General features: G+C 46.9%; 1 protein-coding gene across 1 annotated transcript in view; it reads right to left on the bottom strand.

The window, feature by feature from the left end:
• The window catches only part of LOC129699107 (contactin-associated protein-like 5), a 1,038,064-nt gene that overhangs the window by 196,416 nt on the left and 817,933 nt on the right, over positions 1-23,715 (bottom strand). Inside the window, exons 16-17 of the mRNA XM_055638766.1 lie at positions 22,232-22,402; positions 11,977-12,195 (exon numbers count right to left, since the gene is read on the bottom strand). Of these exons, the coding sequence (XP_055494741.1) occupies positions 11,977-12,195; positions 22,232-22,402 (390 nt within the window). The remainder of the gene's footprint in view (positions 1-11,976; positions 12,196-22,231; positions 22,403-23,715) is intronic.

The raw sequence follows: 23,715 nt of genomic DNA, 5'->3' as shown, positions 1-23,715 counted from the left end.
GAACCATCATGGGACACTTGCCCAGTTGCTGTTGCAGGCTGCTGAATTGCTGATAAAGTACTTGTTCCAGTTACATTGTAAACGTCAGAGCAAACCACACGATGGGCTTGCAGCAGTAGTGACAGGTTCGAGTGTATTTTCGGTCATCTCAAGTGTTTAGTCGAGTGGCAATTTTGTCATTGCTCGGTGCACAGGACAAGCTGGTTTACATAATTCTGCATTGAAATGGGGGGTCACGCAATGGGAACATGAACAGGAAACAAACAGGACAAGGGCAAGAGGAACTGCTAATGTCGGGAAGAGAAAGAACAGTGACAAGAAAAAATTGAGTTGATCAGCATCTCTGGAGAAAAGGAATCGGTGACGTTTCGGGCTGAGACCCTTCTTCAATCTTCGAAACGTCTCCTATTCCTTTCTTCCTGAGATGCTGCCTGACTCACTGAGGTACTCCATCATTTAATGTCTATCTTTGGGGTGAACCAGCATCTGCAGTTGCTTCCTACAGAGTGTAAAATCTATTACATAATCCAGTGGCGTAGCGTGGGGGGGGGGCCAGTGGGGCGGTTTCCCCGGGCGCTAAATTTTTAGGGGAGCAAAAAAATTGTTGAATAAATTTTTTAAATAAAATTAAGAGGCCCGGGGAGCCGTTGGAGCGAGGAGGGGTTACCTGGAGCTGTGAGTATAAAAACAGCGCGGGCCAGGCCGCCGCTGCCGCCGCCCCAGCTCCGAGTTCTGCTCGCCGCTGCCGCTGTCCCAGCCACCACTGCTCTGTCCCCCCCCGCCCCGCCACTGCCTCTGCCCCCCCTGACCCCGGCCCGCCCCACCCCCGCCCCTGCCTCCGCCCCCGCCCCCCCCGCTAATGAGGAGGCGCAAAACTTTAAACTGCCCCGGGCGCTCAAAACCCACCCTACGCCACTGACATAATCTAACCTACCACTGCCATCCCCCTCCCATCACCACCACCATCACATAGTCAAAGAGTCAGACAGGGTGGAAACAGGCCCTTCGGCTCAACTTACTCATACCTGCCAACAGGTTCCAGGTACACTAGTTCCACTAGCACGCCAATATTGGAAGTAAGAGAAGTTTAGTTTATTGTCACGTGTACAGAGGTACAGTGAAAAGCTTTTCTTACGTGTTTAATTCGTTTAGTTAAGTTTAAGTCAAGTCAAGTCAAGTCACATTTATTTATATAGCACATTTAAAAAGCAACTCTCGTTGGCCAAAGTGTTTTACATTTGTTATAAGAATAGCACAACAAAACAGACTACATACATGTAGCCCTCACTCAGAGGACGTCAGGTTTAGTTTAGAGATACAGCGCGGAAACAGGCTCTTCGACCCACCGGATCCGCGCCGACCAGCAATCCCCGCACATTGACACTGTCCTACCCACACTAGGGACAATTTTTACATTTACCAAGCCAACTAACCTACAAACCTGTACGTTTTTGGAGTGTGGGAGGGAACCGAAGACCTCAGAGAAGACCCACGCAGGTCACGGGGAGAAGGTATAAACTACGTAGTTGGGATCGAACCCTGGTCTCCGCCGCTGCATTTGCTGTAAGGCAGCAACTCTACCACTGCACCACCGTGCTGCCCTCAGTTGTCAGAAAGACAAAACATGATTACCATCAAGCCATTTACAAAGCACAGATACATGATAAGGGAATAACGTTTAGTGCAAGGTAAAGTCCGATCAAGGATAGTCCGAGGGTCACCAACGAGGTAGGTAGTAGTTCAGCACTGCTCTCTGGTTGTGGTAGGATGGTTCAGTTGCCTGATAACAGCTGGGAAGAAACTGTCCCTGAATCTGGAGGTGTGCGTTTTCACACTTCTATACCTTTTGCCCGATGGGAGAGGGGACAAGAGGGAGTGACCGGGTTGAGACCGGGTTGATTTTGCTGCTTGTCGAGGCAGCGTGAGGTATAAATGGAGCAAATGGAAGTTTGTAGATTTTCGCCCTAAACCTGTTGCAGGGAAACAGGCTAAATTATATGGCAAATTTGATTAATGGCCTTAATTATTTTCTGCGCTTTTCAATATAATTTTAATGATCCTTGTACTTGGATCCCTTAATTTTGTTTGGCTGTGATTGCAGGTTTTCATCATTCGGAACATTGTACCTTTCTTTATCTGTTCATGGTACATGGTATTCCATTTGCCAAGATTGAAAGCATTGGCCCACAGCGTTGCTCGTTCATTTTCATATCACTAATAATGCCTCTTTCTAACCTAACGCTTCCCAGTTCAATTGCCTACAATGCTGCTCTTCTTTGTGCCCTCAAGAAAATCCAGACATGCTGCTTACTCTCCCATTGTCCACATCACATGAATTAACATATGATGAGCGTTTGACGGCACAGGGCCTCGCTGGAGTTTAGAAGGATGAGGGGGAACTCATTGAAAAATAGCGAACGGTGAACGGCCTGGATGTGGAGAGGATGTTTCCACTAGTGGGAGAGTCCAGGACCAGAGGACATAGCCTCAGAATTAAAGAATGTTTTTTTAGAAAGGAGAGGAGGAGGAATTTCTTTAGTCAGAGGCTGATGAATCCGTGGAATTCTTTGCCGCAAAAGGCTGTGGAGGCCGTCAGTGGATATTCGCGAGGCAGAGATAGATGGATTCGTGATTAGTATAGGTGTCAGGGGTTATGGGGAAAAGGCAGGAGAATGGGGATAGGAGTGATCGATCATCCATGATTGCATGACGGAGTAGACTTTAGGGGCTGAATGGCCTAATTCTGCTCCTATCACTTATGACCTTATAATTTAAAAACACAGTGAATGTTTGTGACAATTCAAGTCATCGTAGGTTATTATTAATCACTTTCTGCCAATTTTGAGTATTGGGTCATTATCCCCAATCTCTCTCTCCTGTAAGATTACTAATTTCTAAACCATGTCAATAAAATCAATGTATTGAACCTTATAACGCTTTCAAAGCTGCCAAGAACTAACATTTTCAACGTTAACAAATTGAAATTATTTAATACTGTGTCATAGGTGATGAGGATCAAGGAAAATGTGGAATAGATCATTGTTAGCTGGAGAAAGATGAGAACGAGACATTTAATCAGGAAGACTAAACTAGGAAGAGAGAGAGAGAGAGAGAGAGTGAGCTACTTGAAGTCAGAGAAGTCAATCTTCACACCGCTGGGATGTAAGCAGCCCAAGCGAAATATGAGGTGCTGTTCCACCAATTCCTCCAATTTGTGTTGGGCCTCACTCTGACAATGGAGAAGGCCCAGGACGGAAAGGACAGTGTGGGAATGGGAGGGGGAGTTAAAGTGTTTAGCAAATGGGGGATCATGGAGGTCTAGGCGGACTGAGCGGAAGTGTTCAACGAACCGATCACCGAGCCTGCGCTTGGTCGTTTTAATACTGCAGTGTATCAGATCTGGCCTACAATCCAAACTGTTACTTAAGCCTGTAATAGCCCCACTTAAGCCTGCAAAGCCGGCAATGTTTAAGATTTATTTCTACAAGTCCACCACCGATTCTCCAGCAACTGGTGGTCCGGTACCACCTTTAATCTGGACAAAAAAGACAATGACAATCCCCCCCAGAAGTCCCCCCCCCCCAAACATGGTAGCACTTAGGCTGGGTGAGGTGGCTGATATCAACCTCATTGGGACTTACGTGTCGATTGTCGGGTCAAATTTTCCCCCTGCGGCCGGGGCTCTGGAACTCAGGCCTGGCCGGAATCGGCAGATCTTTTCCCATAGCCGACGTCCACGGCTATCAGTTTCCGTTTAGTTTACTTTATTCTCACGTGTACCGAGGTACATTGAAATAACATTCCCGCCCCCAAAGCCGTGACCTCCGTTTAGTTCAGCTTATTTAGTTTAGAGATACAGCGCGGAAACAGGCCCATCGGCCCACCGAGTCCGCACCGACCAGCGATCAGTCCGCCCGCACGTTAACGCTGTCCTACACACACTAGGGACAATTTTACATTTTACATTTATACCCAGCCAATTAACCTACAAACCTGCACATAGAAACATAGAAAATAGGTGCTGGTGCAGGAGCAGGCCATTCGGCCCTTCGAGCCAGCACCGCCATTCATTATGATCATGGCTGATCGTCCAAAACCAATACGCCAATGTCAACGTTCAAAACAAAAATATTACCCTTGTTTAGTTTCCATCAAACAAATTTATAATTCTGAGAGAGCTTTGCCAGTTAAGCTAACATGAGAACCAATGGATATTTGTCCAGATTTACACCGCGGACCGCTCTGGAACATGCAGCGCACTAATGTGATCTTACATCAAAGTCCCGATAATTTTAAGGTTGCCAGTAGAAAAATGTCGGCTCCCCATTTGTTAAACCCAACTCTGCCGAGAGTTGCAGCAATCAATTAATTAATGAACATTCAGTGCCTGAGGAAGTGGTACCACTGATGTGCTGAACGAGCAGTAAATGAGTAGCATTAATACTGTAATGAAAATGTATAGCCTTCACACAGTTCATGGTTTATTACAGATTTAACTGCACTGTGAAGTCGCATAATACCCGGATGCCTCTGATTCAATTAACATAGAAATTAGTTTTGTGCGGAATCCGCTAAGTGTTAGCTGCATTATCAAATTTTCTTCACGCTTTTGACCATGGCAGCATCAGAAATAATGAGAAGACATGATCAACTTAATAGAAATTGCAGTGGTTAATGTGGCAATCTTACGGAAATAACTCATTACATTTATAAGTGTCAGCGTGTGGAAAGGAAACAAATATTGTTGTATAAATGAGGAGACTGAATGGTGGCTGAATATAATAACTTGGAGGGATAAAGAGTAAAGGGCCTGTCCCACTTAGGTGATTTTTTCGGTGACTGTCACAGTCATAGCAGGTTGCCGAAAGAGTGGAGAGTGGACCCCCCCCTACGACAATGTCTACGACAAGCTACGAGAACCTACCACCGAGTCGACGTGAAGCTACGGCAAGCTACCGACAACCGGCAACCCATTAGGACATCCACCTATGTGACAACCTGTGACCACACAGGCGACAACCTATGACAACCAAAATCAACCTACGTCCACCCGCGACAAGCTATGACAAGCAACGATCCTGTCGGCGGCAACTGAAGACAATTCAGTCGCCAGTTCCTGTCGCCGGTTGACGTAGGTAGTCGCCAATGGCATTCACCGAAGTCAGCACCCGGCAACAACCTACGTCACCTGGCGACATCCTACGACAGCACCTACCACGGAGAAGACAAGCTACGTCAAGCCCACAGTCGCCAAAAGGTTTTGAACATTTCAAAATCCAGCTGCGACCAGGAAAACGTTACGACTCTTTAGGTGACTTGAGGAGATTATTCACGGCCATACAGGCGTCACCCCGCGACCATGTGAAAACAGTCTAGTCGCCTGTAGTCGCCGATAATCTCGACTAAGTGGGACAGGGGTTTAAGGAAATTCTTCCGTCGCAGTGGGCACATTGTAGGAACGATGGTTTTAGAGTGAAAAAGACACAAAACGCAAAATTGGTTCACTGTACCTCCGTGCACGTGACAATAAACTAAACTGAACCAACTCAGCGGGTCAGGCAGCATCTCTGGAGACCATTTTGGGTCGGGATCCTTCTTCATTGTCCGTATTTTAGTTTAGTGCGGTTCAGAGATACAGCGCGGAAACAGGCCCTTCGGCCCACCGGGTCCGCGCCGACCAGCGATCCCCGCACATTAACACGATCCTACGATTAACACGAGAGTATAATCGAACACTTTACTTGTAACAGCAACACAGGCACATATGTCATAGCGTGAGATCATTCGGCCCATCAAGTTTGTGCTAGCCCTCAGAGCAATCCTATCATTCCTTTGTCCCATTATTTCCTTACTAATTCTCACACATGCCCACTAATATCTGAAGAAGGGTCCTGGCCCAAAATGTTATCTTTTTAGTTTAGTTTAGAGACACAGTGTCCTAGTCCCTTTGGCCCTTACTCCATTTCTAAGCTGCACTCTAGGAACAATTTACAGAAGCCAATTAACCTAGAAACCTGCACGTCATTGGAATGTGGGAGGGAATGCAGAGCATGCAGAGGAAACCCACGCGATCGCAGGTAGAATGTATAAACTCCCTATAGGTAACACCCTTAGTCAGGAAATTCAGAGTGTCTCCGAGGATCCTCCAGTGCTTCTATGCAGCGGCGGTGGAAAGCATCTTGTCCGAGAACATTACCATCTGGTTCGGGAATTGCTCTGCCAAGGACAAGAAGGCTCTGCAGAGAGTAGTGCGTTCGGCCGAACGCACTATGGGAACTTCACTCACCCCCCTGCAGGAACTATACAACAGGAGGTGCAACTCCAGAGCAAACAAAATCATGAGAGACCTCTTCCACCCCTGCAACGGACTGTTCCAGCCGCTACGGTCAGGCAAACGCCTCCGTTGCCATGCGGTGAGAACGGAGAGGTTGAGAAGGAGTTTCTTCCCAGAGGCAATTCGGACTGTAAACGCCTTTCTCACCAGGGACTAACTGTACAGAACGTTTTTCCTTCTATTATTTATTATGTAAAATAATATGTGTGTTATGATTGTGTTTATAATTTGTTTGGATGTTTTGTTGTTCCGCGAGCATTGCCACTTTCATTTCACTGCACATCTCGTATGTGTATGTGACAAATAAACTTGACTTGACTTGACTTGATTGAACCCGGGTCTCTGGCACGGTGAGGCAGCAAATCTACCACTGCTGCCCCTCAAGCGACATCCCTCCACGTTCTCCTCTCTCTTTCTTGTGCCCCCAATTTCTTTCCCCCGATATCACTCCCTCCGTCTTTACATTTCACTCTCCTTCTCTCCTTACCTGTCCTCCTTTTGCTCCTTTTCATTCTCGGGTCACAGCGTAGGAATAAGGGGTCGGCCATTTAGGACTGAGACGAGGAGAAACATTTTCACCCAGGGAGTTGTGAATCTGTGGAATTCTCTGCCACAGAAGGCAGTGGAGGCCAAATTCACTGGATGTTTTCAAGCAAGAGTTGAATTTGGCTCTTAGGGCTAACGGAATCAAGGGATATGGGGAGAAAGCAGGAACGGGGTACTGAGTTTGGATGATCAGCCAAGATCATATTGAATGGTGGTGTTGGCTCGAAGGGGCGAATGGCCTACTCCTGCACCTATTTTCTATGTTTCCATAGTCTTTGTCCACCTATTTGCCAATCACTGCCTCTCTGCCCCCTTCACGTGTATCCACCTATCATTTGCCAGACTTTGTCCTGCCCCCCCCCCCCCCCCCCCCCCCCCCCCCCCCCCCCCACCTTACCACCACTTTTCCAGCATTCTCCAGCCCCCCCCCCCCCCCCCATTATAGTCAGTCTGAAGAAAGGTCCCAACCTGAAACGTCACCTATTCATATTCTCCACGGATGCTCCCTGACCCGCAGAGGTACTCCAGCACTTTGGGTCTTGCTCAATGCAGTTTTGTGCTTCTCTCTTTGATCAAAGTGCTATTGGATACATCCACAGGGTTTTGATCTGCACTTAGAGTCCATCAAATGGACGGGCAGCTTCATTTTCCATTTGTGGCAACATCCCATCGAAAGCACTTTGTACTGGCGCAAGGGCACCCGTGTGTTAAAACGCTGAAGCTGCAAACTTAAAGGGGTTTCAGCCGAAAGAGACCAATTTTGATCAACAGCAGAACAAATATAAAGGTGTGCACACCTAATGGCTTTCAGCAAGAGTATTTCCGAGCCAAACTATGATCCAAAACCGCATTGAAATACTGCCCTTGGAAAGAAAACAATGCATTTCTCAGAGCGATTTGCCCTTAAGGAATGAAGAATTATGGTTAAAATATGAAATTTGACATTGTTCATTCTGGAATAACTGTGTGACATGTTTACAACCATCAAGGCTTGTAATCGCTTTTTAAAATTGCATTCATCACAATTTTTCAGATTAATTACCGTCTTTTGAGCGCCCCGCGTGCCAAACAGAAGATCCAAATCTGCTTGCTGCATCTGTTAAAATAGCTCAAATCTTTGCCAAAGAGTGCGGTGACACATTGCGCGCCAATTGCTAGCTGACGAATTTCATCCGCAGAGGCAATTCTCAACTTTTGCACAAAACATCGCACCGACACATTAAGCAATGCCCAAAAGCCAAGTCTCTGTATGCCTGACTGCTGAATGTGGCCCTTGCACTGATAAAGGAACGCAATTATCTCCAAATGCAAATGCTGTTGTTAAAATAATTAGATCTGGATATCTGCCATTTCGGTTTTGTTTCATGTACAATTGTACATATTTCAAGGGAATATCTGAAAAGCCTGCCAAAATGATCCCTCCAATCCACGTAATCTATTTCAGATTGATCATCAACTATGGTTCTCGGGGTCAAGGCAGGGGCGGATTAAGGATCACTGGTGCACTAAGCACTGACCAATCTTGGTGCCCCCCTCCTTTCCACACCGACCCAGTCCATTTTAGTTGTTGACCTTGTGGTACAGCTGGGAAGATAACCCTAGGGTGCGCCATGATCAAGAAACAGAACATTATGATCAATTTGCACTAGTTTTATCAATTTTTTACATATCTTCATTTGTTTTTTTCTCTTTTCACCCTTTTCCCAACTTTGTGGTGCCCCCTTTGGCCCTGGTGCCCTAAGCACGTGCTTAGTCTGCTTAATGGTCAATCCGCCCCTGGGTCAAGGAAAGAGCATTCACGTCGTGACCCTGTTTCCACCAATCCTTCCACCACCACGCACAAGAAGTGTCAAGACATTCAGCGTTGTACGCAGATGCCGAATTGTGTTGTGTTGAGCTCAGGCTGGACAACTTCTAATCTTGTGCGTGGACTCGATAAGAAGAACTATGCTTCTCAACCCCAAAGCATTGTTGCCAAGTAAACTCATTTCAGTGCTTAGATACAAAATGCTGGAGTGACTCAGCGGGACAGGCAGCGTCCCTGGAGAGAAAGAATGGGGTCAGACCAGACCAGAAAACAAAGAAAGGTTTCGGGTCGAGACCCTTCTTCAGACTGAGCATCAGGGGAGAGGGTGACACAGAGACACAGAGGGTTAAGGTGTGAAAACGATAGATCGTCTTCGAGAAAACAAGAGAATTCTCATAGAAGGGTCTGAAGAAGGGCCTCGACCTGAAACGTCACCCATTCCTCCCCTCCAGAGATATTGCCTGTCCAGCTGAGTTACTCCAGCAGTTTGTGTCTATCATCGGTGTAAACCAGCATCTGCAGTTCCTATTTCCTACTTATTTTAGTGCATCCTGATTTGGAATATAATTTGCAGATGTACGTTAGAATAGAGCTTTACAAATGCAATCTAGGTTTGCTTCCCCGGGTGAGAAGAGAATTCGCCATCCACTGCCAAATATTTGTTATGCCACAAAACGTCATATGCTGAGAGAATAGAGCGGCTGGGCTTGTACACTCTGGAATTTAGAAGGCTGAGAGGGGATCTTATTGAAACATATAAGATTATTAAGGGTTTGGACACGCTAGAGGCAGGAAACATGTTCCTGATGTTTAAGAAGGAACTGCAGATGCTGGAGAATCGAAGGTTACACAAAAAAGCTGGAGAAACTCAGCGCGTGCAGCAGCATCTATGGAGCGAAGGAAATAGGCAACGTTTCGGGCCGAAACCCTTCTTCAGACTGAAGAAGGGTTTCGGCCCGAAACGTTGCCTATTTTCTTCGCTCCATAGATGCTGCTGCACCCGCTGAGTTTCTCCAACATGTTCCTGATGTTGGGGGAGTCCAGAACCAGAGGCCACAGTTTAAGAATAAGGGGCAAGCCATTTAGAACGAGATGAGGAAACACTTTTTCACACAGAGAGTTGTGAGTCTGTGGAATTCTTTGCCTCAGAGGGCAGTGGAGGCCGGTTCTCTGGAAACTTTCAAGAGAGAGCTAGATAGGGCTCTTGAAGATGGGGAGAAGGCAGGAATGAGGTACTGATTGTGGATGATCAGCCATGATCACATTAAATGGCGGTGCTGGCTTGAAGGGTTGAATGGCCTCCTCCTGCATCTATTTTCTATGGTTCTATGTTTATATGTTATGGGGAGAAGGCAGGAGAATGGGGTTGAGTGGGAAAGATAGATCAGCCATGCTTGAATGATGGGGTAGACTTGATGGGCCGAATGGCTTAATTCTGCTCCTAGAACCTATGAACTATTGATTTCCCTCGCTCCACATGGTCATATTCCCCTTAATACGCTATGTACATATCTTTGTCTTGAGTCTCTTGTGCATTATTTTATCAAATACTATCAAGGACTAGTTACATCCTTTGAATTTCACTTAAACATCTTATCTCTTTTTGCTTCAGAGAACCCTGTAATGAACCTGCAAGACAATCTGTTACAACAACAGGAATGCAATACACACTCTGCATGGTTCATTGGTGTCAAGTGCTTTTATAAGTGGACTGAGTGCCTTATTTTTTCCAGCAATTGAATTCTGCTACACTGCATTCAGTTGTAGATTAGCAATGACCAGGGATCGAGCTGCACTCAAAACGACACAACGTGCTGGAGTAACTCAATGGGTCACAGAGTCATAGAGTGATACCATGTGGAAACAGGCCCTTCAGCCCAACTTGCCCACACCGGCCAACAATGTCCCAGCTACACCAGTCCCACCTGCCTGCGTTTGGTCCATATCCCTCCAAACTTGTCCAATCCATTTATCCGTCTAACTGTTTCTTAAACATTGGGATAGTCCCAGCCTCAACTACCTCCTCTGGCAGACAAAATTCCTGGAGAAACTCAGTGGGTATGGCAGCATCTATGGAGCGAAGGAAATACATAGAAACATAGAAACATAGAAATTAGGTGCAGGAGTAGGCCATTCGGCCCTTCGAGCCTGCACCGCCATTTAATATGATCATGGCTGAGCATCCAACTCAGTATCCCGTACCTGCCTTCTCTCCATACCCTCTGATCCCCGGCCACAAGGGCCACATCTAACTCCCTCTTAAATATAGCCAATGAACTGGCCTCAACTACCCTCTGTGGCAGAGAGTTCCAGAGATTCACCACTCTCAGGCTGAAGAAGAGTTTCGGCCCGAAACGTTGCCTATCTCCTTCGCTCCATAGATGCTGCCGTACCCGCTGAGTTTCTCCAATAATTTTCTCTACCTTTGATTTTCCAGCATCTGCAGATCCTTCTTGAATATTTTACTTCCTCTGGCAGCTTGTTCTATGCCACCCTTTTTGTGAAAAAGTTAACTCTCAGATTCCTATTAAATCTTTTCCCCTTCATCTTGAACCTATGTCCTCTGGTCCTCGATTCCCCTACTCTGGGTAAAAGACTCAGTGCATCTATCCGATCTATTCTCTCATGATTTTGTACACCTTTATAAGATCACTCTCACCTTCCTGTGCTCCAAGGAATAGAGACCCAGCCAACTCAACCTCTCCCTATAGCACACGCCCGCTAGTCCAAGCAACATCCTCGTAAATCTTCTCTGAACCGTTTCAAGCCTGACAATATCTTTTTTATAACATAACCAGGCAGCATCTTTGGAGACGACGCAGAGGTGACTTTTTGGGTCGAGACCCTTCTTCGCTATGATTGTAGGGGGGAGAAGAAAGTTGGAAAAGGGGGAGGCAGGAAAGGGCAGCACGGTGGCTAGTGTTACAGAGACCGGGACCCTGGTCCATCCTGACTACAGGTGCTTGTCTGTAAGGAGTTTGTACGTTCTCCCCGTGACATTGAGTGGGTTTTCTCCGCGATCTTCGGTTTTCTTCCACACTCCAAACGTACAAACTCCGTACAGGCAACAACGGAAGTCGGGATCAAACCCGGGTCTCTGGCGCTGTGAGGTTGCAAATCTACCGCTGCGCCACTGTGCCGCCCTATTAACCATTTGAAGTTTCCATTAACCAAATTAACTCCCATTCCCGCACAGGCCTTATCGCAGAGGACAGGCACAAAATGTAATAATATCATAATATATTTTTTTTTACGGATCTCGATCTGTTCTTGAAGTGGGTGCTCCTACCTACAAAGAGCTGGCTGTTGAGCTGCAAGTGGATGTGGCCTTCGGGCGGCGCCTCTCGTGCCTTCCGTGGAAGGTGGTCCACTCGTAGCGACGCCGCCTTGATGTTCCGCTCGGCATGAACGTAATGCCACTGGTTGTCGTTGAGCTGCGTTGGCGATCTCACGGCCACCATGAAAGGCCCGTTGCCCACGTCGAAGGAGAAGAGAACCTCCACTGGGGCTGCAAGAAGCACACGTGACAATAGGGAGTGAGCTGGCGTGGTCAACATAGGGTGAGCGTTTGTCAGCGCTGGGCTTCTGCTGGCTGGAGCTCAGAGGAATGAGGAGGGTGACCTCATTTGAAACTTACCGAATAGTGAAAGGGCCTGGATAGAGTGGATGTGCAGAAGATGTTTCCACTAGTGGGAGAGTCGAGGACCAGAGGTCACAGCCTCAGAATTAAAGGACGTTCCTTTAAGAAGGAGATGAGGAGGAATTTCTTTAGTCAAATGGTGGTGAATGTGTGGAATTCGGGACGACAGGTGGCGCAATGGGCTAAGTGTTCGGCTGGCGACCGGAAGGTAGCCGGTTCGAATCCCGCTTGGAGTGCATACTGTCGCTGTGTCCTTGGGCAAGACACTTCACCCACCTTTGCCTGTGTGTGAATGTGTGTGAATGTGTGTGAGTGATTGGTGGTGGTCGGAGGGGCCGTAGGTGCAGATTAGCAGCCACGCTTCCGTCAGTCTGCCCCAGGGCAGCTGTGGCTACAGAAGTAGCTCACCACCACCAAGCGTGACTGAGGAGTGAATGAATAATGCGATGTAACGTGCCTTGAATATCTAGAAAGGCGCTTTATAAATCCCATCCATTATTATTACAGAAGGCTGTGGAGGCCAAGTCAATGGATGTTATTAAGGCAGATAGATAGATATAGACACTTGATTAATACGGGTGTCAGGGGTTATGGGGAGAAGGCAGGAGAATGGGGTTATAGGAGGGTGAGATAGATCAGACATGATTGAATGGTGGAGTAGAGTTGATGGGCCGAATGGCCAATGTCTGCTCATCACTTATAACCTTATGAGTGTCACATAGTTGCATAGTGATGCTATTCACAAAAAGTTTCAGTTTAGTTTATCATCTCGGGTACCGAGGTGCAGTGAAAAGCTTTTATAACCATATAACCATATAACAATTACAGCACGGAAACAGGCCATCTCGGCCCTACAAGTCCGTGCCGAACAAATGTTTTTTTCCCCTTAGTCCCACCTGCCTGCATTCATACCATAACCCTCCATTACCTTCTCATCCATATGCCTATCCAATTTATTTTTAAATGATACCAATGAACCCGCCTCCACCACTTCCACTGGAAGCTCATTCCACACCGCTACCACTCTCTGAGTAAAGAAGTTCCCCCTCATGTTACCCCTAAAATTCTGTCCCTTAATTCTGCAGTCATGTCCTCTTGTTTGAATTTATTCTCAAAGGGAAAGGTTTTGTTGCAAGCTAACCAGCCAGCGGAAAGACAATACACGATTCCAATCGAGCCATTCACGGTCTACAGATACACGATAAAGGTAATAACGGGAATAGCGTTTAGTGCAAGGTAAAACCAGTAAAGTCGGATTAAAGATAGTCCGGGGGTCTCCAATGAGGTAGATAGTAGTAGTTTAGGACTGCTTGGTGATAGGATGGTTGAGTTACGTGATAACAGCTGGGAAGAAACTGCAACATCATGCCCTCTAATATTCTGCACGTGATGGTGCTAGGCAATGGGAATAGTGTGCGATTTTTAACTTTCCCACACACAGATATCATAGTCAGGTCTATCAAAAAGATTCACTCAGCTTCAGATAATTGTCACAGTTTGGGTTAACAAACATGCTCAACTCCTTAAAGTCTTATGCCTCTGTCCCACTTCGGAAACCTGAACGAAAACCTCTGGAGACTTTGCGCCCCACCCAAGGTTTCCGTGCAGTTCCCGGAGGTTGCAGGTGGTTGCCGGAGGTTGCAGGTAGTGGAAGTAGGTAGGAAGACTGACAAAGTGGGACAGGGGCATTAGAGTCATACAGCATGGAGCCAGTCCCTTCGGCTAGACTTGCTGTCACCAGCCAACTAGTTCCATCTACACTAGTCCCACCTGCCTGGCTATGGCCCATATCCCTCTAAACCTGTCTAAAAATTTCTTCAATGTTGCGATAGACCCGGCATCAGCTACCTCCTCCGGCAGATCGTTCCATACACCTGCCACCCTTTGTGTGATCACCTTTCTCAAGCAGAAAGCTAGAAGCAAGCTGGAAGTGAAGATAGATTGTCAAGTATCTGGCATGCAGGAAATATTTTGTTCAAGGTATTAACTCGCCAAAAGGAGATAAGGGCCAGTTATTCATGTTTAGTACCACAGAGAATAACTCAGCAGAGGCGGTCACGGTGGCACAGCGGTAGAGTTGCTGCCTTACAGCGACTGCAGCGCCGCAGATCCGGGTTCGATCCTGACTACGGGTGCTGTCTGTACAGAGTTTTCCCGTGGCCTGCGTGGGTTTTCTCCGAGATCTTCGGTTTCCTCCCACACATCCAAAGATGTACAAATTTGTAAGTTAATTGGCTTTGTAAATGTGAAAATTGCCCCTTGTGGGTGTAGGATCGTGTTAATGTGCGGGGATCGCTGGTCAGCGCGGACCCGGTGGGCCGAAGGGCCTGTTTCCGCGTTGTATCTCAAAACTAAACTAAACTATAATTAGAAATACTTTCACTTGGTAAGCTAATAGAATGCAGAATACACTGTCACACAAAGTTAATGAAACCTAGCTCGTCTTAACATTTAAGAAAGTATTCCATGAACACTGGGTAAAAGATTGTAGACCACGGGGGGGAAACAATAGTACATAAACAAAGATCTGTCAGAAACTCTTTACCCACTATGGGAGTATCTTTACCATGTGAACTGTAATAATTCAAGAAGGCAGCACGGTGGTGCAGCGGTCGAGTTGCTGCCTTACAGCGGCAGAGACCCGGGTTCGATCCTGACTACGGGTACTTGTCTGTATGGAGTTCGTGCATTCTCCAAGTGACCGGCATGATTTCATCGGTTTCCTCCCACACTCCAAAGATGTACAGGTTTGGAGGTTAATTGGTTTGGCATCAATGTAAACATTGTCCCTAGTGTGTGTAGGATACTGCTAGTGTGCAGGGATCACTGGTTGGTGCAGACTCGGTGGGTCGAAGGGCCTGTTTCCATGCTGTATTTCTAAACTAAATTTAACTAAAGCCAGTTCACCACTATCTTCTCAAGGTCAATTGAGGATGGCCAACAAATAAATGCTGACCTTGCTATTTATTCCCAAATCCCATGAATGAATAAAAAATATAAGGAGGTTTTTGGGTCATAGAAACAGGCCCTTTGTGGTAGTTTCTGCCTCAACCACTTCCTCCGGCAACTCGTTCCCACATACCCACCACCCTTGGTGTAAAAATGTTACCCCTCAGCTTACTTCCTCCCAAACCTCAAAGCTACGTCCTCTGGTTCTCGATTCCTTTCTGTTGTTCTATGTCCCAAAAGATCGATTGATTGACTAAGACTGTAGTTATTTCCAATGAAAGGGGTTCACTGACTAAAGTGTAAAGGCCAAAGATAGACACAAAATGCTGGAAAAATTCAACGGGACAGGCAGCATCTCTGGGGAGAAGGAATGGGTGACGTTTCGAGTCGGGACCTTTCTTCCGACCTTTTTGTAAACATGAGGGAGTGGAGGAGCTGGAAAACAGAAGTCATTGAAGAGACGAAGGGTACATGAGGTGTCTTGGACTTAGATGGGGAATGATTGGACCTGGGGGTATAGGATGGAGTCGAGGTACGTGGCAATGAATTCAGTGGGACAGGAGCAGGCAGAAACAATGGGTTTGCCAGGGCAGTTGTGTTTATGGATTTTGTGGAGAAGATAAAACTGGGCCATGCGCGACTGGGGCACACTAAGATCGGAGGTTGTGGAGGGCAAACAGCCGGAGGTGACAAAATCAGAAATGGTTTGTGAGATGATGGCCTGGTGCTCATCTGTGGGGTTATGGTCCGAGTGTAAGTCGGAGGAGTTGCCTGAGAACTAGCTCGCAAAATTTAAATAGCAGTTCAGTGTCAAAAGGTGTTAAAACGTTCTTTAGATTCTGTTGTTGAGATGCGTTTTGAGAATGTACAAACTCCGTACAGACAGCACTCGTAGTCAGGATCGAGCCCGGGTCTCCGGAGCTGCAAGCACTGTAAAGGCCCTGTCCCACTTTCCCGAGTTGCTCACGAACTCTCCCGAGTTTTCCCCTTGATTCGAACTCGGAGAATTTACGATCATCGCCGTTCGTCGGTACTTGGGGCTATTTCTTTTACTCGTGGACATTTTTCAACATGTTGAAAAAACGTCCCGACTTACCTGATGCCCCGAGTTCCTACGGCTTCCATTACGAGCCGCTACAAAACATCTACAGACTCCTACAGGCTCCTACGAGTTTGCTACCGACATTACCCGACATTCCTTGAGTTCGAATCAAGGGGAAAACTCGGGAGAGTTTGTGAATAACTCGGGAAAGTGGGACAGGGCCTTGAGGCAGCAACTTTACTGCTGCGCCACCGTGCCGCCCCATAAGTCAGGAGGCATCTTTAGTTTCAGTTACTTTCTGTCAGTATTTAAATAGTTTACATGGGCTGTGAATAAAATACGAGGGAAATATTGGATCTGCGCCAGCAGCATCCTATTACAAGGTTACTCTAACCTGATCATTTATCTCTTAAAGCAGTCTTCTCTGACAATGAATGTGGCCATTATTTTTATCAAAACAAACAACACAATCATCACAAAAGATGTCACTTATGGGTAGATTTTCTAAACCTCAGTGGTTTCAAAGTAACAAAAGAATCTAATCAAACCTATCTTTAAGTGGGGTTTCAAAGGAAGTGTCATTATGGAATGAGAACATGTATTTATCTAATAAAATGCTCCAGCATTTTTCTAATTTTGAATGCATCTCGTTGTTATTTCATGTGCAGGGGACGTGTGTGGGAAGGAATTGCAGATGCTGGTTTGTATGTGCTTTCAACATTGTTTTCCTATATGCAGTCACGCTGGTGCAGCGGTAGAGTTGCTGCCTTACAGCGCCAGAAACCCGGGTTCGATCCTGACTACGGGTACTGCCTGTGTGGAGTTTGTACGTTCTCCCCGTTTCCTGCCTGGGTTTTCTCCAGGGGCTCCGGCTTCCTCCACCACTCCAAAGACATATAGGTTTGTAAGTTAATTGGCCTGGTAAAAATTGTAAAATTGTCCCTCGTGTATGTAGGATTGTGCTAGTGTGCGGGGATCGCTGGTCGGCGTGGATCGGTGGGCTGAAGGGCCTGTTCCAGCGCTTGTATCTCTGAACTAATCTAACCTAAACATCACACACAGCTCAGAAGTAGTTGGACAGGTTCAAAATCACATGGAATGTAATAAAACGTAATGATTATAAAAGGCAATGTGCTGGAGTAACAGTAGGTCAGGCAACAGCTCTGGAGAACAGGTGTAGGAAGGAACTGCAGATGGGGGTTTAAACCGAAGATAGACACAAAAAGCAGGAGTAACTCAGTTGGACAGGCAGCATCTCTGGAGAGAAGGAATGGGTGACGTTTCGGATCGAGACCCTTCTTCAGACCTTTTTCAGGCATGTTCTGGAGAACATGTTTCGGTTCAGGTGTAATGGGAGGGGAGGTTGGCAGATGCTTGGACAAAGGCCAGAGATGAAATGACAAAGTGAGAGATAAGGAGATAAGGTGTTTAAGAAGGAACTGCAGATGCTGGTAAATTCAAAGGTGGACAAAAATGCTGGAGAAACTCAGCGGGTGAGGCAGAGATGGAAATAGGCAATGTTTTGAGTCGAGACCCTTCTTCAGACTGGGGATGAGGATAGAAGAGGCATGAATTGTGAAGCTAGATGATGGAAGGTGAGTTGAAAAGGATGAGGAGATGGAAGAGGGGTAGGTCTATGAAGAAATGGTTGTGAATCCAGCTGGGGCACAGAGAACAGAGGGGGGTAGAAAGGGTGGGGGCAAAAGAGGGTCTGAAGACCCGAAACGTCACCCATTCCTTCTCTCCAGAGATGCTGCCTGTCCCGCTGACTTAAGGGCCTGTCCCACCACATGCGTTTGCATGCGGCTAGCGCGAACAAACGTGGTGGCTTGAGGCATACGGCCTCGCGGGGCCGGTCCCACTTCCAACCGCGGAGCCGTCTGGAGTTGTGCGGAGCTGGTCCCGACATCATACTCACCAATCAGCTGGGCAGGAGGCAGGCTGACTGAATTTGGACGTCGCACGGCGTCGGTCAGTTACGTTATCACGCAACGGCACGCCGGGCGGTGACGTCATCACGCAACTCCACTCGCTAGGCGTACGCCGTCAAGACACTGCATACGGCGTGAAGACGCAGCATAAGGCGTCGAGACGCTGCATACGGCCTCAATGCGGCTGGGGGCCGACAGGTCGTTGCCACACAGAATCTTTGGACAGTGTCAGTTTTTCGGAGCCCCGCGCGATGTCGGGACCTGGCCCGCACAACTCCATACAGTTCCGGCGATCGAAGTGGAACCGGACCCGCGAGGCCATACGGCTCAAACGACCACGTTAGGTCGCATGCTGGTGGGACAGGCCCTTTACTCCAGCTTTTTGTGTCTATCTTCGGTTTAAACCAGCATCCGCAGTTCCTTCCTACACATTATCTCAAGTGTTACTTGAGACACTTGAATAAAGTAATCTCAAAGGCAGGAACCTGGGAGGGAATGCATGACAAAGTACTTAATACCAATAGAGTCAGACACTAACCCAGCAGGTTAAACCACAGGAAGCTGTTAAAGAACAACCTTCTTATCACTGCCTAGAGGAGACCTCTATGCAGAGACTGAAATAAAGATTTACAAACATTTAGCAATGACATCTGAATGTTCCAAAACAATCCATGGCCAATTAAAGTGTACACACCAAATTTACACAGGCAGCTATATGTTATAGACACAAAATGCTGGAGTAACTCAGCGGGACAGGCAACATCTCTGGAGAGAAGGTATTGGGGACGTTCTGGGTCGAGACCCTTCTTCAGACTGAGAGTCAGGGGAGAGGGAAACTGGAGATATGGATGGGCACAAAGAGGATGCAAGGTGTGAAAACGACAGATCAAAGCAGGCGATGTTCCAGGAAATATAGGAAAGTTCATTCTATGGCTGAGGCTCCTCCACTGTCAGAGTGAGGTCAGACGCAAATTGGAGGAACACCTCATATTTCCAAAATAAAGAGCAGGAGTAGGCCTCTTAGCCCCTCAATGCTGTGCCACAATCCAATATAGTTATGGCTGATCTGTTTCAACTCCTCGGCAATGCTTTGTTCCGCACAACTCTCAATTCTCTGATCTTTCAAACATTTATCTACTTCCACTCGAAATATCCCCAAATAATCTTGCCTCTATAACTCCCCAGAGTCATGGTGCAGTCACGGTGGCGCAGCGGTAGAGTTGCTGCCTTGCAGCGAATGCAGCGCCAGAGACCCGGGTTCCATCCCAACTATGGGTGCTGTCAATAGACAATAGACAATAGGTGCCGGATTGGGCCATTCGGTCCTTCGAGCCAGCACCGCCATTCAATGTGATCATGGCTGATCATCCCCTATCAGCACCCAGTTCCTTCCTTCTACCCATATCCCCTAACTCCGCTATCTGTCTGTACGGACTTTGTACGTTCTCCCCGTGACCTGCGTGGCTTTTCTCTGAGATCTTTGGTTTGCTCCCACACTCCAGAGACGTACAGGTTTTTAGGTTAATTGGCTTGGTAAATGTAAAAATTGTCCCTAGTTGGTGTCGGATACTGTTAATGTGCGAGGATCGCTGGTCGACGTGGACCTGGTGTGCTGAAGTGCCTGGTTCCGTGCTGTATCTCAAAACTAAACTGAAGTAAAAGATTCCAGAGATTCACCTCTGGAATATAGCAAGACTTTTGTCATGGAGTCATGCAACTTGGCCCTTCAGCCCAACCTGCCCATGCCGACCAAGATGTGCCATCTACTCTAGTCCCATCTGCCAGCCTTTGGTCCATATCAACCTCGTGCATATCCTCCAGGTGTCTCGGTTTCTTCCTACACTCCAAAGACGTGTGGGTTCATAGAATAATTGGCCTTTGTAAATCGCCTCTCGTGTGTCGTGGAATAAATAGTGTGGATGGGTGATCAAATGGTTGGCATGGACTCGGTGGGCCGAAGGGCCTGTTGCATTGCTGCATTTCTAAACTCTAAACCCTATAAACTTTTCCTGTGTCTTTTAAATGTTGCCTATTGCCTTCAATGACTGTACTCTCCTGGCAGCTCTTCTAAACTCGCCACCCTTTGCGTTAAAAAAAAGGGGCTGCCCCTTTAGCGACTCATCCGCATATGGCGAGTTCCTCCTCATACTCAATTTAAACCTATGTCCTAGGAGGTCTTTGTAGCTCCCTTCACCCTGTAGAAAAAACTCCATACTCGATTTACCAGCTAGGTCCGGCGTACATAAAAACATAGAAAAATCCCCGCGAGTAGGCCAATCGGCGCTATGGAAAAATTTGATACTTTTTTTTACTCGTAGAATATGAGTCATGTAGGTGATCATCCAACTCAGTATCCCGGCACCTGCCTTCTCTCCATACCCCCTGAAGTCGTAGCCAGTCTTCCATCATCTTGAACTCCCTCTTAAGGATAGCCAATGAAGTGGCCTCAACTCCCCTATTCTGTGGCAGAGAGTTCCAAAGATTCACCAGTTAGTCTAGTGTGAAAAAAGTTCTTCAACATCTCGGTTTTAAAGGATTTCCCCCTTGTCCTTAAGCTGTGATCCCTTGTCCTGGACTTCCCCAACATTGGGAACAATCTTCCTGCATCTAGCCTGTCCAACCCCTTAAGAATTTTGTAAGTTTCTATAAGATACATACACCTCAGGATTTTATAAAGTGGACGATTGCCATCTAGAATTGGACTGAGACTCAACCAAAAAACCTTCTCAGGTGCAAGTACCAATTTAACAAACACTTAACAAACTCAATTTAACAAAGGAGCTAACAAACACACATTGGATCGAGTTTGTACCAAATCAAAGTGAACTTGAGGTGAGCAGGGATGGAACCAGAAACATAAGCATCTGCTGATCCTGGAATCATGATTAAAACACAAAGTGCTGGAGGAACTCAATGCGTCAGGAAGGATCTGGGGAGATAATGGACATGTCACATTTTGGTTCTGGACCCTTCGTCAGAAAGAACCATCCATCCACTGAACCTGGGTTTGGAGTTAAATCTGTATTTATAAACCAGTGTTTGACTTGGATAGACACAAAATGCTGCTGTGACTCAGCAGGTCAGACAGTAAAGAATTAGGTGACGCCTCAGGGCGAGATCCTTCTTCAGTCTACGAAACGTCACCCATTCCTCTACAGAGACGCTGCCCGACTCGCTGAGTAACTCCAGCATTTATGAGTAACTTTGGTGTAAACCAACATCTGAAGTTTCTTCTTGCACTGTGTGCAATTTATTGCATTATCTACACCCCCCCCACCCCATTCCCCTTCCATCACCACCACATAGTCATAGAGTGATACAGCATGGAAACAGGCCCTTCGGTCCAACTTGCCCACACCGGCCAACGTGTCCCAGCTACACTAGTCCCACCTGCCCGCATTTGGCCCATTCCTTCCAAACCTATCCTATCCATGTTTAAGAATGAACTGCAGATGCTGGAAAAATCGAAGGTAGACAAAAATTGCTGGAGAAACTCAGCGGGTGAGGCAGCATCTATGTTGCGAAGGAATTGGCGATGTTTTGGGTCGAGACACTTCTTTCTACCTTTCCTATCCATGTACATGTCTAACTGTTACTTAAACGTTGGGATAATCCCAGCCTCAACCACCTCCCCTGGTAGCTCGCTCCATACACCCAACACCCTTAGTGTGGAAAAAGGTACCCCTCATGTTCCTATTAAATCTTTTCCCCTTCGTGTGAAACCTGCTGTAAGTCCTCTGGTCCTCGATTCCCCGATTCTGGATATTTGGGGAATGTATTTTTGCATTTTGGACACATCACAAACCACTTCGATGACACCTCAGTGTGAACCAACTTCATTGACTCTGCGAGTTTGCTCTAATTAAGCCAGATTTATGCTGAGTCCTCAATGCAGGTTGAACAAAAGTTCAGGCCAATCTCCCCGTGCGAATCCCGAGAATTGTCGATCCGACTAGAAATATACACGGCCCACGATACTCACTGCTTAGTTCAATCCGGATGAAGTCTTTGATGCCCAGATTCTCCAGGAATACGCCCGAGGATGCGGCGGTTTTAAAGAAAAACGTAATGTCCGCACTTAACTCCCCGTGGAAGGTGGGGAAATGTAGATATGACGACTTGGTGTTGAATGAGGCGGCGTTCCAGTAATTATCTGCAAGGGGCACAGGATGCAAGTGTCAAGAGTCCAGAATGCTTAATTGTCATACAATATGTCCCAGGTAGAACAATGAAATTCTTACTTCACAAGTTCACAAGCCTGTGGAATTCTCTGCCTCAGAAGGCGGTGGAGGCAGGTTCTCTGGATGCTTTCAAGGGAGAGCTGGATAGGGCTCCTAAAAATAGCGGAGTCAGGGGATATGGGGAGAAGACAGGAACGGGGTACTGATTGGAGATGATCAGCCATGATCACATTGAAAGGCGGAGCTGGCTCAAAGGGCCAAATGGCCTACTCCTGCACATATTGTCTATTGTCTATTGTCTATTCACAAGTTACAGGAGTCTACTCCACCTGCCATTGCTGATCTCGGCATCCTAATTACATTTTGCATCCTGCCTTCTCCCCTTAACTCTTGACACCCATTCTAATCAAGAATTTGTCTATCTCTGCCTTAAAAATATCCACTGCCTTGGGCTCCGCAGCCCTCTGTGGCACTGAGTTCCACAGATAGCCCCATAGCAGAAGTGTCCACATCACAGGACTGATAAACTGCAAGTATCCAGAGTTAGTTCTGCTCCCACCATCATCTATTGCAACAAGTGATGGCTTCCACTGATTGTCGCCGGAAGCTTGCGTCCGTTTCAGGACGGATGATGACAGCGATGTCAACATTTGAAACATGGAAAATGGACATGAAAGAAGACGTTCCACAGATTAACTAGCCTCTGACTAACAAAGTTCCTCCTCAACTCCTTTCCAAATGAGCACCCTTTAATTCTGAGGCTATGACCTCTGGTCCTAGAATCTCCCACCAGTGGAAACATCCTCCCCACATCCACTCTATCTACAGTATGCCTTTCATTATTAAGTTTCAACGAGGTCACCCTCAGCCTTCTAAACTCCAACGAGTAGAGGCCCAGTGCTGTCAAACGTTCATCATATGCTAGCCCACTCATTCCTGTAAACCTCCTCTGGACCCTTCCTCAGATATGGGGGTCAAATTTCGTCACAGAGGGCAGTGGAGGCCAAGTCAGTGGCTATTTTTTTAAGGGAGAGAAAGACAAATTCTTGATTAGAACAGGTGCCAGAGGTGACGGGAAGAAGGCAGGATAATGGGATTAGGACTCAGAGAGACCATTTCTGGAGTATTGGGTGCAGTTTTGGTCCCCTAATTTGAGGAAGGACATTCTTGCTAGAAAGTAGGAGTAGGAGTAGGCCATTCAGCCCCTCGAGCCAACACCGCTATTTAATGTGATCATGGCTGATCATCTACAATCAGTAACCCGTTCCTGCCTACTCCCCATATC

Source organism: Leucoraja erinacea, chromosome 7, assembly GCF_028641065.1.
Source record: "Leucoraja erinacea ecotype New England chromosome 7, Leri_hhj_1, whole genome shotgun sequence".
NCBI classification, from domain to species: Eukaryota; Metazoa; Chordata; class Chondrichthyes; order Rajiformes; family Rajidae; genus Leucoraja; species Leucoraja erinaceus.
Note: the sequence above shows the minus strand (reverse complement) of the source record. Positions and strands in the feature narration are given on the sequence as shown.